General features: G+C 49.4%; 2 protein-coding genes across 5 annotated transcripts in view; one reads left to right on the top strand and one right to left on the bottom strand.

Moving 5' to 3' along the window:
• Positions 1-2154: 2154 nt before the first annotated feature.
• On the bottom strand, positions 2155-13308 carry CDK20 (cyclin dependent kinase 20). Of its 4 annotated transcripts, XM_054500393.2 has the most exons (8): positions 10554-13308; positions 10104-10217; positions 7286-7474; positions 6915-7036; positions 6707-6769; positions 5935-6058; positions 5333-5488; positions 2155-3757 (listed from the first exon to the last, which is right to left on the bottom strand). In XM_054500393.2, the coding sequence occupies exons 1-8, from the start codon at positions 10626-10628 to the stop codon at positions 3560-3562; spliced, it is 1041 nt and encodes a 346-aa protein (XP_054356368.1). In that variant the 5' UTR covers positions 10629-13308; the 3' UTR covers positions 2155-3559. The 4 variants fall into 4 exon arrangements, with proteins under 4 accessions (XP_054356368.1, XP_054356369.1, XP_054356370.1 ...); XM_054500394.2 differs by lacking the exon at positions 6707-6769; XM_054500395.2 differs by lacking the exon at positions 7286-7474.
• Positions 10806-15000, top strand: part of LOC129043636 (double homeobox protein 4C-like) — a 57423-nt gene continuing 53228 nt past the window's right edge. The window contains exon 1 of the mRNA XM_054500397.1: positions 10806-11050. Within this exon, the coding sequence (XP_054356372.1) occupies positions 10993-11050 (58 nt within the window). The 5' untranslated portion in view covers positions 10806-10992. The remainder of the gene's footprint in view (positions 11051-15000) is intronic.

The following is a 15000-nucleotide window of genomic DNA, read 5'->3' as shown; positions in this document are numbered from 1 at the left end:
GACCAGGTGACCACTCAGGTCCTGGAGCCTGGCCATCCCTGCCTCCTTGTATGAACGAGGGTGGTGGCCGGCCTGCCTACTCCTGCAGCCTCATCGCCAAGGTGACTGGTTGCTATTCAGGCCCCCTAAGGTCACTGACTTGGCCTTTTGGGGTTTGCACAGGTCCCAAGTAGCCATGCACTGCTCAGAGAGGGCTCGCCCTGCCTTGGACTGGATTCTAGTACTGGTCAGAGCCACAGGTGGCTCAGTCCCTTTGGTGATCACTTTGGCTGCTGGGGGCCCCAGGCTCGGGTTGAGGCCAGATCAGACCCCTCTGGATCTGGACCTTGTGCCGTGTTAGGGAGTTCTGTCCCACAGGAGGTCAGCATGAGGACACAAGTCATCCTGCTGGCTGGCCAGAGCTATGAGGATGCCACACACCCCCTCCCCTCCAGAGGCCTCCAAGTAGCCATCTTCCCAGTGGGCAGTGGTTTCAGCTGGCTGAGGGGCCATCCAGGGCTTCCAGGCAGCTTGCAGGGTAGGCTGCTGTCCTGGCTCCTTCCAGACCATGCAGGTCAGTGAAACTGACAGGGATAGGACACGGGCCACTGTGAAGGGGAGGTGTCTTGGGCTGTTCCTGTGGATCTTCAGAAAGCTAGGCAGGGGTTGATGATGGGCCCCAGTGGGGTTGCAGGGCCAGTCTGTCCATGGTCCGGGAGGTAGCCAGGGCAGATGCTGAAGGGATGGGGGCCCAGCATTCCTGCCCGAAGCAGTACTGTGGGAACCAGGGGCCCTGATGTCAGGGTCTACGGGGAGGTTTGGGACTGAATTCCATTGCAGTAACCACCAAACAACTGGTGGTCTGTCCTAGGCTGGGGACAGGCTGGCTGGACCCTGAGCTCCTGGGGCTCCCAGAGCAAGGCCTGTGGCCCCAGGCTCTTTGGAGACCCTCATGCCACTAGGTGCCGCAGCCTTGGGAAGAGCCTGGCCAGGCAAGGGTCAGGGAGGACCACTCTCCTGTTTTGTGGGGGCTACCCCTTATGGGGAGGCATGGTCTCACTCTCTGTCACCCAAGCTTAGTGCAGTGGTGTGATCACGGCTCACTGCTGCCTTACGCGATCCTCCTACCTCAGCCTCTCATGTAGCTGGCACTACAGGCGCATGCCACCACAGCTGGCTAATTTTTTTTGTAGAGATGGGGTCTTGCCATATTGCTGAGGCTGGTCTCAAACTCCTGGACTTAAGCAGTCCTCCTACCTCAGCCTCCCGAAGTGTTGAGATAACAGGCATGAGCCATCACACCCAGCTGATTTTTCCGTTATTTTTGAAAGATAACACAAGAATCATTATATAATTTTCATTTTTCTAATGTCCTTGTTGAATTTTAGTATCAAGACTACTGCTGGTGTCACAAAATAAGCTGAGTAAGCTTTCTCCTGTATTCTCTGGAATCGTGACACTTTCTATTTATTAAGTGATTGATTGGTAGAATTTAGTAGTGAAACTATCTGGGCCTGGAGATTACATAATGAAAATATTTTAATTTGAAGGTTCAATTCCTTTTTAACAGTTTTAAGACACTTCAGGGGTTTGTTTTTGATTATTGCAAGTCGAATTTTTCTATGGATTTGTCAATTTTACCAAAATTTCGCATGTATAAAGTTACTTCTAATATCCTTAGGCTTTTGAATCCTATTCATTTCTAATATTGATAATATTTGAAATTATATTAGGTACATACAAATTTGAAAAATTTTACCAATGAACTGAATATAATTAGAACTGAATGTGTTTACCACTAGTAATTTTTCCCTTGAAATTGTATCTTATATTAAATAACAGCTCTTTGCCTTAAAATCTATTTTCAGAGTCTCACTCTGTCACCAAGGCTGGAGTGCAGTGGCATGATCTTGGCTCACTGCAACCTCTGTCTCCCAGGTTTAAGCGATTCTCCTGCCTCAGTCTCCCAAGTAGCTGGAATTACAGGCATGCATCATCACACCCGGCTAATTTTGGTATTTTTAGTAGAGACAGGATTTCACCATGGTGGCCAGGGTGATTTCGAACTCCCAACCTCGGGTGATCTGCCCACTTTGGCCTCCCAAAGTGTTGGGATTACAGGCATGAGCCACTGCACCCGGCCTCTATTATTTGATTTCAAATAACTACACCAGATTTTTGGTTTGTGTATGCATGATAAATCATTTTTTATCCTTTTACTTGTAAATGTTATATACATTTTAGAGTTCTCTTTGAAGTTCTCTTAGAAGCTTACAGTCTGCAGAAGATGTGGCTGGAGAAATAAACATGAAACATCATGAAAACATCATGAAAACATCAGACTTTCCTGAAAACCAAGAACGAGGGTTGAGTATGTTTTCTCTCTCCACTAAGTGCTTGAAGGCCAGCATCTGTAGCAGTGTTAGTCACCCTCAGTGCTCACAGAAGAGTTTATCCACATGAAGCATAAAATAAACATTTTAAAAATAAAGGATGCCTAGGGCTGGACATGGTGGCTCACGCCTACAATCCCAACACTTTGAGAGGCCCGGGCGGGCAGATCACGAGGTCAGGAGATCAAGACCATCCTGGCTAACACGGTGAAACCCTGTCTCTAGTAAAAATACAAAAATTAGCCAGGTGTGGTGGCACGCGCCTGTAGTCCCAGCTACTCGGAAAGCTGAGGCAGGAGAATCACTTGAACCCAGGAGGCGGAGGTTGCAGTGAGCCGAGATTGTGCCACTGCACTCCAGCCTGGGCAACACAGCAAGACTCCATCAAAAACTAATTAAAAATAAAAATAAAGGATGGCTAAGAATAAGTTTCTCTAGTCTGTTTTTATCCTTGAACCACAATCATACTCTTTATTATTCTATAAACTTTAAAATATTGGTATCTGATACTGTAAGTCCTTCCATCATTTCCTCTTCTGCATCTGGTTCCACTTCCTTCCATGTATCTTTTATAATCACCTTATCAAATTATAATAAGGAAAAAGCACTAGCTGGGATTATAGTGGAATTTATTAAATTTATAAATTAATTCCAGGAATGCTTGTTTCCTTATATACACAGCTGCTTCTGGCTCACGCTCATCCTGAGGGAGTAGATGTTGGTAAACCAGCCTCATGTGCAGAGGGTCTCCTGCTGGATCCCCAGCTGGAGCCATCCCTGGGCCTAGACTTCTGTCTCCCTCACTTCCAAATGAGCGCTCAGTGAAGTGAAGCACACAGGAGGCCCTCAGGGCAAAAGTGGCTATGCCTGGTGCTACCTTCCCCATGACCCCCAAAAACGAGAGCCATGAGACAATGCCACCTTAGCCATTTCCCTTGAGAGAAATGAAGGAGGAACAGACATAAGGCAGAGCCAATTTCCTCTGCTCAACTGGATGTTCTCATACTCTTGGCTGGGAACATGACCTCTGCCTCGAGACCAACCATTGCAAGGGCTAAGGGGCGGAGTGTGGTGTGGGCCCAGTGTGGCCATGGGGAGGCCTTGGAGGGTGAAGCCAGGCAGGCGGCAGAGGAACAGGTGGACTGAGTGGTCCTGAGGAGCAGGCAGACAGGACCAGGGCCAACTTCTCACCCCTCCAGGATGAAGGGCCGAATCAGCTCTGGGTTCAACAGCGACTCCTCAAGAGGCCGGTCCACATAGAAGTCATGGATGCGGGGGGGCCCTGGATGGGCCTTGGGGGCAGGTACCCCTAGACGCTGAGGAATCGGCAGCTCAGATGGATGGGCAGGCAGGGGAGCTGTGAAGAAGTACTGATGGAGGAGAGCCTGAGGGTGGCAAGTAAGGAACAGCAGAAGGAAACTAGTCACCTCCCTGTCCCCAGCCTCTAGCAGATGTTCCTTCATCTAAGCATTCAGCTGACTCAGTGTGTCTGGGTGTTTTCTGAGTGTCTACTATGTCTGAAGCACTATTCCAGAAGCTGGGGACATAGCCATTAATAAAACAAGACAAAAGCTCTGTTTTTCTGACATAGGTGGGGGTGGGGGGTAATAAACAAATGAAGTAAAATACACAGTATGTCAGAAAATGATTAGTGCAGTGGAAAAGAGAAAGCAAGACAGAGGAATAAGGAATCCTGGAGAGAGGTTGCAGATCTGAAGAGTCATGAGGGAAGGCCATCTGAGAGGTGACATTTAAGCCAAGACTTGAGACATAAGCAAGTCTCAAGTCTTGCTCCAGGCTCCAGGGCAGGGACAAAAGTGTACAGACCCCTGGGGCTGGAGAGGAGTGAGCACAGGGCACAACAGCAGGCAGCGTCATGAGGTGATGGCACCCAAGCATATGACATCTGTGGGTCACAAAAAAGACCCTGGCTTTTCCTCTGAGATGAAGCCACAGGAGGGCCCTGGCAGAGAAGGAATGTGTCCTGTTCTACTTGGATAAAGTTACTCTGTCTGCCAGGTGGAGAAGAGATTAAATGGGATGAGGGCAGACCCAGATTCTGGGAGGCAATCCAAAAGATAAGGGTCACACGGCTTGGGTACACTGTGGACACAGAGCCCACAGGAGCTGCTGACAGTGGAGACCGAGAGGGCGTATGTAAACACACGCTGCTGGTGCTGAGTGCAGGGAGGGGACAGGGACCCCTGAGAGAGACACCCTGACACCTGTCAGCCCATGCTCCTGTGGTCCTCATCGTCCTCCCAGGCCTTCCAGCCATCACCAGCCTTCCTGGGTCCTCTCTTCTAGGCCTCTGCCCACCATTTCTCTCTTCAGCGAACACCTCCTCAAACATCTCATGCTTAAACCTGCCCTCCACCAGAAAGCTTTGCTTGACCCCAAAGTCGGCCTCGCCTCTCTCCTGGGGCTCCCACACCTGGAGAACATGACCTCTTGTGACCTTTTTGACCTGGAGCTACCTCATCACCAGGAGTGCCCGTGGAGGCAGGTCTGATTGTTTACCATCTGTGCGGGGCCCAGGACAATCCCTGCATGTGCCAGATGTGTAGAAAATACTTGCTAATGGAATAAAGGAATGAGTCCCCAGTGACTCTCTTACTGTATCTGCCACAGGGCCAGGGGCAGCCCAGAAGCCTACACCCCCAGACATGCGCTCTCCTGAGAGTTGGGCATGCCCCTCGTATGGGCCACCCTCAGGGGAAGTCTGGGGATGTCCAGTGGGGTCTACTCATGAGAGGCACACCTGCTTCTCATGAGTAGACCCCTGTCCCCTGTCCCCTGGGTTCCAGATGTCTGGTGTTCCAGATGTCTGGTGCTGGTCCATGCCAATCACAGGTTCTGAGGGTCACTGATTTGATGGGGTCACATGGCTACCAAGTACAGAGTACCAGGGCAATGGGGAGGGGAGCTGAAGGAGCAGAGACTACGGCCTCTCCCCCTACCTTGGAAGCTGCGATGCGCTGGCGAGGAGGGTAGAGGAGGAATTGACCCAGCAGATCCAATGCCTGGGGAGAGGCGTCGGGCAGCACCTCCTCCAGGGGCACGGGCGCCTGCTCCTTAAAGGAGATCTTGTTGTAGTCCGGCAGCTCAGTGAGCTCCTGGGCCAGGGAGAAGGAACAGGGTACAATGAGAGTAGTCCCCGACCCTTGCCATGCTCTCTGCTGTCAGCTCTCAGCCCCTAACACACACTCACACGGGGGGTGCTCTCCCATCCATGTGTCTCCCTGACCCATCATTCATTCACTCACCCACCCCTGTATTCCTTCATCCATCCCCTTGCCCTCTCAGATGACGACTCTGTGCACAGCTTGCTGAGACACTGCACATGTGTGTACTGGGGTGAAAAGGGACAAAGGACAGGACCTACCCTAACCCAAATGACATCAGGAAGGAGGAACCCCCGAGTTGGGCCAGGACAGTGGTCCCTGTCCATCAAGGGGGGTTGGGGCCAGGAGAGAGAAGGTTCAGGGGAGGGAGTGGTTACTTGCTGTTGGGAGTGGAGTAAACCTGCCCCACACCCACCTCACCAAGGGCCCCTACAAACCGGCCAGACTTGAGGGTTTGGGGTGCCCAAGATGCGAAGCACATAGCAAAGCTGTTCAATGTCGTTCTTGCCCGGGAAAAGGGGGGACCCATTCAACAGCTCCCCCATGATGCAGCCCACGGCCCTGTGGACACAGAGCCCCAAGCAGGTCAGAGATCTCCCACCATGGACCACAGACCCACCCACAGAGCAGCTCTAACACTGCACTCCAGGGCAAGGCCCCACAAGCCAGCCCTGGAGCCTCACGTCCAGAGGCCCAGTCCCTGAACCCTCAGAGCCCTCAACCCTAGAACCCAGAGCAAAGCCCCAGCTGTTCCAAGACTTCTCAGAGACTCCTGCTCCAGGATGCTTCTGGGGCAGACCTGCAAACCTGCCCCAAATCTCAGACCCATGGGCACTGCCAACTATCTTCTTGCTGCAAAACAAGCTCAGAGCTTTCATGTCCAAGGACACAGGCCTCTGACCAGCTCAGAGATGCCATATCCTGGGATCTAACTCCAGCACATACCAGCTCAGACCACCTCCCCACCTAGCCCAGAAAGCTTCCCACCTGGGACCACTGTTCTCATCCCACCTGGCCCCCACTCAGCTCAAAAACATCATAGTGAGGAACCCCAACCCCAAAGTGCTCAGAATACCCCAACCGGGGAAGACACCCTCAAGGAAGCCTAAACTCCCACCAGGGAAAACACCACCAAACAGCTCAGAGACCTCAGAGCCTAGCAGAAATCCATGAGCCATGTTACCCTTTGACCACCCGCTGGGGTCTCACCACAGATCGACGCCCTGGTCATACTGGCGGGCACCATACAGGAGCTCGGGGGCTCGGTACCACCTGCAAGGAAGAGGGCTGGTAGGCACTGGGCTGAGAAAAGGATGCCTGGGGAGGTGACCCCAGCTCCACAAGCAATGTCTGGAGAAAAGGCCCAGAAGCATCTCTTCCCCATGGAGAGGACTGGAAGGGATCTGGCCCGCCCTACCTGGTGGCCACCTGGTGTGTGTAGAGGCGGCTGCCGTCTGGGGAAAACACTCGAGCCAGGCCAAAGTCCGCTATCTTGAGCTGGCCTGAGGCGCTGATGAGTAGGTTGGCAGGTTTCAGGTCCTGGGAGTACCAAAAGAAGCATCAGTCCCTCCAAATCCCCCATAAGACCTTGGGACAAGCGGGCTTGGCAGTCTAACCACCCAGGTCAGCCCCAGTCCCCACCTCCTCCAGGGCCATGCCTTGGCCACCTACCTGGAGGCCTTGACCAGCTCTGTCCCAACTTCTTATCACACGTTCTACAAGGGCTAGCCCCATCCCCAAGCCAAGTCAGCTCCCCAGACCCCATGCCTGGCCTATGCTGAGACTGACCCGATGTACAATGTTGTTGGCATGGCAGAAGGAGACGCCCTTGAGCAGCATCTGCAGGTAGCTCTTGACCTGCGCCTGGGCTAGTGGCCTCTGGGCATGGCGCACCACCTCGGCCAGATCCGACAGCATGAACTCAAAGGCCAGCACAAAGCCTGCACTATGTGGGAACACAGCCTTCAGTTGCACCACCTGTGGACAGCACATCCTGTTAGCCCCCAGACTCAAGTCACCAGACCCTCACTGTGACCCTGTGACCCCAGCCCATGCCCTGAAAGAGGACCCTGTATCCAAAAAGAAAGTAAGCAAAGAAGGTGACGTGGACCCGAGCTAAGAATCAGAGAGCTCCATGCTCATGTTTGCTCTGCTCTCCTGAGATAAGGTGTGCCCCCACTCTAATTCTCCATGAACACTAAAAGTAAAGGTCTAAAAACGGTCATTTAGTGGCACCATCTGGTCCGCCCACCCAGCCCACCTGCCTGAAAATCATCTGGATGGTCACACACGAGACGGACACACAGGTCTCCTCCTGTTTCCTCTAGAGCCACCGAATCCCAGCACCAAGGAAAGGACACCAGGAATCCCACCTTTCCCAGTGCTGGGACAGCTACAGACACATCACAAACACCGAGGCCACTACTGTCGGAGGAGCCAGGCTACACAGAGCAGTGAGCTGAGAGACAGGACTCTTAATGAACTCACAGCACAGAGGACAAACAATTTAACAAATACATGAACAAATGGGATATATTCAAATGCTGTAAGTACAGGAACCAAAATACAAGGGGGCTGGGTGTGACATTTCATGCCCGTAATCCCAGTACTTCGAGAGGCCAAGGTGGGCGGATGGCTTGAACCCAGGTGTTTGAGACCAGCCTGGGCAACATGGTGAAACCTTGTCTCTACAAAAAATACAAAAAACTAGCCAGGCATGGTGGCACGTGCCTGTAGTCCTAGCTACTTGGGAAGCTGAGGTGGGAGGATCACCTGAGCCCAGGAGGTTGAGACTACAGGGAGACAAAATCGCACTTCTACACTCCAGCCTGGGTGACAGAGTGAGACCTTGTATCAAAAAAAAAAAAAAAAAAAAAAAAAAAGAAAACAGAACTATAAGAGGATAGTGTGATTCTGTGAGTGGAGAAAAGGATACTTCTTTTTAGGTGGGGTGGGGCTAGATGACGACCCAGTTTGTGGGAATCTGGGATGAAGCTCTGAGCAGGAAGAAAAGCAAGTGCAAGGCCCTAATGCCAGCACAGAAGGATGCTAGAGGGATGTGAGCTCATGAGGTCGTTTAAGGGAAGGATGTGTCTGCCCTGTTCTGTGCTCCTGGACCCTAGATAGGTGCTGGTCACTGGAGAGACGCCTAAGAAGCTGTGTTGAATGAGAGAAAAGGGAGAGGCCAGCTGGAGGTGGGCACATGGTGATAGTGCTCTAAGTGTGAAGAGAAGCCACCAGGGCTCTTTATGCAGGGGAGCCAATGACTTAACTTACACTTTTGACAAAGCCCTCCGGACTGTGGCTACAGAGAGCAGTGGGGAGGCTGCTGCTGTCATTCTGATGAGTGGTGATGATGACTTGGGCAAGGAGCAAATCTAGAGTATGTTTTAAAGTTAGAACCTTCAGAATTGCTGACCAACTGAATGTAGGGACCATATCACCAGCTTCCTTATGGATCTCTCTCCACCTATCCCACACATGGCTGTCTGGAAGCCCTTTTATCTTCCTCAAAAAATCAAAATGGCCTGATTGCTGTTTTCAGATTTTTCAGGTGGCACACAACCATTTAACAGATCAAAACACATGCACACATTCAGGTAAGACATAAAATCCAAAAGAAAAAGAACAAAAGAAAAATCCTACGGTCAATCTTAGAGTGTACCCTACCAGACTTTACAACAGGTATGGCACACACAAATACACATTCACATATATAATATTTCCAAACAAAACCCAGATGACACCAAGTTTTATAACAAGCTTTTGTCATCCAATATATCATGCATATCTCCAGGGAACAGCAAAGGTAAGTCAGAGGATCACAGAGACCCAACCCTGTTACTCTCCAGGAAGTCAAATACATTCCTATTTCGACATGGATGAGAGAGAGCACCAAAAGAGTAATGACACTAGGGGTGAAAGATGCCCCTCTTCGTGTTCCAGCAGCCCCCCCCGGTACCCTATCACGGCACGAACCACACTAGGTGGGCCCTGTTGCCTCTGTCTCTTGTTAGCACACTTAAGTCCTCAGGAGCTGGGCTGGAGCTGGTTCCTCTGTGTCACCAGTGCCCAACACAGGGTAGAGCCTACGGGAGGTCCCAAGCGAAGAATGTCTGGACTTTCAATCAAACCTGGGCCAAACCCTCTACTGACTAACGGAGGGCCCATGAGCTGGTGACATAACCTCCTCCTCTCACCTGAGAAACAGAGATCCTGAAACCTGCCTTGTACAGTAGTAAAGAGGTCTCAAAATGACAATGTATATAACGCCTGCAGAACACATCGGGAGCTCAATAGGTGCTAGTTACATTATAAATCACTACATGTTTTGAGAAAAAAAGTCGGTGAATGAATGAATACATTAAGAAATAAGTAGGCAAATGAGAGTGAATGTGTGAGAAATGAAATAGGTAAATAAAGGTGAACAAGTGGACAAAAAAGGGCAAAAGGGGGTAAGGAGGCAGATGAATGAGCAGTGTGTGTGTGTGACAGGGGGAGGAAATCCCTGAAAGCTGGTGAAGGCGTAGCTGGGAAAATGAAGGCACAAGGAAGTGGGAACGAGAGACGGAGGGTGAGAATACGATGCCCCCCCTCCCCTACTCACATACTGATTGTCCTCCATCTCCTGCAGAGCCTTAATCTCCCGCAGGGCCTGGTTAGGGATGCCGTCCTCCAACCGCCTTAGGGCCACCTTCTTGAGGGCAACTATCTCGCCAGTCTGCAGGATAGAAGGCAGACACTGCCAGCCCACCCTCGGCTGGGAAAGAGAGATGAAGGTGGGTGCGGGGAGGGTTGTTGAGAGAGAGACCCGCGCCCCCGGCTCGGCCAGAGGCCCTCCCTCGGGGGTATAGGACTAGCCTGGGACCCAGCCGCTGGGGTAGGGGACCAAGCCAGCTGTGCAGAGGTAAGCGCAACGGCCCAAAGTAGGTTTAGATTATGAGTAGGTTTTAAAAACTGTACCGATGTAAAAAGGGAACCGAAAGAGTTTAGCGCGTTAGCCGGAGGGTGGCAGGGGCACACGCCCGCCAGGCTGCCGGCCGCGGTCCAGCCTCACCTCCACGTGCTTGGCCTTGAAGACGATGCCGTGGGCGCCCTCCCCGATGCGGCCCAGGATGCAGTACTGGTCCATCCCACTGCAGTCGTGGGCCTGTGCCCCTGGGCCCCTGTGCCCCTGAGCTTCCAAATCCCACTTCTCCTCCGCCCCACGCTGATCTGAGCTCGGACGCTGTTGCCTAGCAACAGCGCGGCAGCTGACCACCGGGGCGGGTCCTGTAGGCCACGTCACCAGGAGAACGGAAGCTGCGTGAAGTCAGAGGTGACAGCTCCGGGCTCCACTGCGCCTTTTCCTAGCCCTCCGTTGTCACGCAGCAGCAAGCTTAATCCCGCATAAAAAACGCATGCGCGGAGAGCGTGCCGGCAGCAGGGCCCACGGAGCAATGGCAGCAGGCACCTCCTATCTGCCCCTCCTCGGCGTCACGTGACTAGCTGCGCTGATGCACGCAGCCGGGAGGGGCGGGCTCCTTCCCCCGGCAGGCCGGAAGCCCCGCACCTGTGAGTAGAGGTTTCGGCTTCGACCACGCGCAGGTGCTGTTTTCTAGCTCTGAGAGCCAGACACTATGATGCAGACAGACAGGCCCCGGGGTGCGATGTGGAAAGAGGGTCTGTGGGTCCTCTTGTCTTAAAATGTAAGTTGGCTACGTGTACCCACAGGTTTTTAAAAGGGCATACTCTGAGGGCCGGGCACGGTGGCTCACGTCTGTAATCCCAGCACTTTGGGAGGCTGAGGCGGGCGGATCATCAGGTCAGGAGTTCGAGACCAGCCTGACCAACATGGTGAAACCCCATCTCTATTAAAAATACAAAAAAATTAGCCAGGCGTGGTGGCGTGCGCCTGTTATCCCAGCTACTCATTAGGCTGAGGCAGGAGAATCGCTTGAACCCGGGAGGCAGAGGTTACAGTGAGCCGAGATTGCGCCACCGTACCCCAGCCTGGGCGACAGAGCGAGACTCTGTCTCAAAAAATAAAAATAAAAGGGCATATTCTGACCCAGACAGGACAGAGTAGGCCTTAAACTTCTGAAAGGATGCTCAGCTTCACATACAATAAACAAATGCAAACTAAAGTTACAGTTTTTCACATATTGGATGGCTAAAGATCTCAGGTCTAATAGTTCACTGACCAAGCTACGGGAAAGCAAGCACTTTAATACATTGCTGGTGGCAGTATAATTTGACGATGTTGATCAAATCACAAATGCATAGACCCTCAGACTCAGCAAAGCCACTTCTAGTAATTTCCCCAATAGACACCTTTTACACATGTGAAATGACATGTACAAAGTTATTCCATTGCAACGTTGTTTCAACGGCAAACTATTGGAAACAACACAGATGTCCATCATAGTGGTGCATCTTTCAAATGAAATATTATGTGTCTTTTTATGTACAGCAATGGAAAGATTTCTAAAATAGGTTGTTAAATGAAAAAGGCAAGATGCAGGACAGAATGTATAGAGTACCACTGGCTGTGTAAACAAAAGGAGAAAAGAATATAAATAATGCTTGTACATCCATTACAAGATATCTGGAAAGATACACAAGATTTCCTGAATGTGGTTACCTGGTGGAAGAGGGACTGGAAGGACAGGGGACAGGATAGGAGGCAGACTTTTCACTGGGTCTCTTTACATTATTTGAGTTTTGAATATAATTTATTAATTTTCCAAAAAAGCAAATATTTTCTAGCTTAGAAATTTCACTTCTGGGTTAATAATTGCAGAAGAATGACTTGATGTCCATACAAAGTATTCCTCCTGTTTGATGATAGCAAAGATCTGAAAACAACCCAAATACCTGGATGGAAAAATGGCTAAGTTAAGTTAAGGGAGTGCCATAGAATGGAATAGTTTTTAGCATTAAAACTGGCGAAGATAGGCTGGGCATGGTGGCTCAGGCCTGTAATTCCAGCACTTTGGGAGGCCGAGTCCTACGGATCACTTGAGATCAGGAATTCGAGACCAGCGTGGCCAACATGGCGAAACTCCCTGTCTCTACTAAAAATACAAAAATTAGCCAGGCATGGTGGCGCTCGGCCTGTAGTCCCAGCTACTCGGGAGGCCGAGGCGGGAGAATCGCTTGAATCGAGGAGGCGGAGGTTGCAGTGAGCCGAGATTGTGCCAAGGCACTCCACCCTGGGTGACAGAGCAAGACTTGGTCTCAAAAAAAAGTGGTGAGGATAGATACAGTAGGGAAAGAATGGTCTTCACAAATAGTGCTGGGTCATTTGAGAAGTCATAAGGGGAAAATAATGTATATTGACCCCAGTCTCACACCATTCACAAAATTGATTCCAGATGGACTGCAATCTAAATATAAAAGGTAAATAATGAAGCTTTTAGAAGAAAATTATATCTTAATGGCTTTGGATTAATTCAAGATCTTTAGATTACAGAATACACTAAAAGAAAAACAAAAATGAGAAATTGGCCTCCATCAGTACTAAGAATATCTGTTCATCAAAAGATACCATTAGAGACCAGGCACAGTGGCTCACATCTGTAATCCCAATGCTTTAGGAGGCCAGCGCGGGAGAATCATTTGAGGTCAGGAGTTCGTGACCAGCCCGGCCAACATGGTGAAACCCTGTCTCTGCTAAAAATACAAAAATTAGCCAGACATAGTGGCATGCACCTGTCATCCCCGCTACTCGGGAAGCTGAGGCAGGAGAGTTGTTTGAATCCAGGAGGTGGAGGTTGCAGTGAACCAAGATCACGCCATTGCACTCAAGCCTGGGTGACAGAGTGAGACTCCATCTCAAATTAAAAAAAAAAAAAAAGATACCATTAGAGAGTGAACAAGAAAGCCACAGAAAGGCAAAAGAGAACTGTAGTACATATATCTGACAAAGGACTCACATCTAGAATTTATAGAGAACTTTTATTATAACACTGAAGAAGAAGCAATCTTACAAAAAAAAAAAAATAGAAAAACCTAGAATAGACACTTCGCAAAAGGTGATTCCTGAACAGCCAATAAACTTTTGCAATATGTGTGTTTAACTTCCCTGACTAGAAGGGAATTTCGTATTAAACCACAACAGAGTGTTATTGTAACCACTAGAATAGTTCAAATGAAAAAGATAGATAATACCAAATGCTAGCAAAGATAGATAATACCAAATGCTAGCAAAGCAACTTGAACTCTCATACACTGCTGCTAAGAGTGCAAGTTCATACAACCCCTTGGAAAAACTGGCACTTTTTTCCACAGGCACGTACCACCACGCCCGTAGAGGCAGGGTCTCTCTATGTTGTCCAGGCTGATCCTGGGCTTGAGGGATCCTTCCACCTTGGACTCCCAAAGTACTGGACTTAACAGGCCTGAGCCACCACACACGGCTCCACTTTGTCAAGTTTTACTGGCTAGTTTGAGGTTCAAGAAAAGTTTCAAAGCAAATGCCTTTTTATTGGACTGGTGACTTTTTTCTTTTTTTTTTGCCAAATCAATAGCTGCATAATGACTTTTACATGACTCAATTTTACTTACCTTCCCACACATAAGACTGTCATACAATTATCAAATGCTTTATGAAGCACCATTTTGTGCATAACATCACAGCACAAAGACTAGTATGATTATGGTAATGGGAGTTATTTCACTATTCTCTTCAAGAAATGGTAAAAGGAGATGATAATCTCAATTGATGCAGAAAAAGTATTTGACAAAATTCAACACTCTTTAATGAAGAAAGCACTCAACAAACTATAAATACAAGAAAACCACCTCAACATAATACAGGCCATGCAGGAAAAGCCCACAGTTAACATTACATTCAATGGTGAAAGATTGAAAGCTTTCCCTCTAAGATCAAGAACAAGTCAAGGATCCTCACTTTTGCCGCTTTTATTTTATATAATACTGGAAGTCCTAGCCAAAGCAATTAGAAAAATAAATACATAAATACATAAATAGGCCGGGCGCAGTGGCTCATGCGTGTAATCTCAGCCCTTTGGGAGGCTGAGGCAGGTGGATTACCTGAGGTCAGGAGTTCAAGACCAGCCTGGCCAACATGGTGAAACCCCGTTTCTACTGAAAATACAAAAATTAGCCAGGCATGGTGGCACGCACCTGTAGTCCCAGCTACTTGGGAGGCTGAGGCAAGAGAATCGCTTGAACCCGGGAGGTGGAGGTTGCAGTGAGCCGAGATCGCACCATTGCACTCCAGCCTAGGTGACAGAGTGAGACTCCATCTAATAAATAAATAAATGAATGTAGGTAAATAAATAAATAGCATTCAAATTGGAAAGAAAAAACTATCTCTGTCTAGAGACAATATGGTAATATATGTAGAAAATCCTAAAGATGCCACAAAAAACTGTTAAAACTAATAAACAAGATAAACAGAGTAGCAAGATTCAAAATCAATATGCAAAAATCAATAGTTTCTATATACTAACAATGAGTACTCTGAAACAGAAATTAAGAAAATAGTTCCATTTACA

The sequence above is a fragment of the Pongo pygmaeus genome, chromosome 13 (genome assembly GCF_028885625.2).
Source record: "Pongo pygmaeus isolate AG05252 chromosome 13, NHGRI_mPonPyg2-v2.0_pri, whole genome shotgun sequence".
Lineage (NCBI taxonomy): Eukaryota > Metazoa > Chordata > Mammalia > Primates > Hominidae > Pongo > Pongo pygmaeus.
Note: the sequence above shows the minus strand (reverse complement) of the source record. Positions and strands in the feature narration are given on the sequence as shown.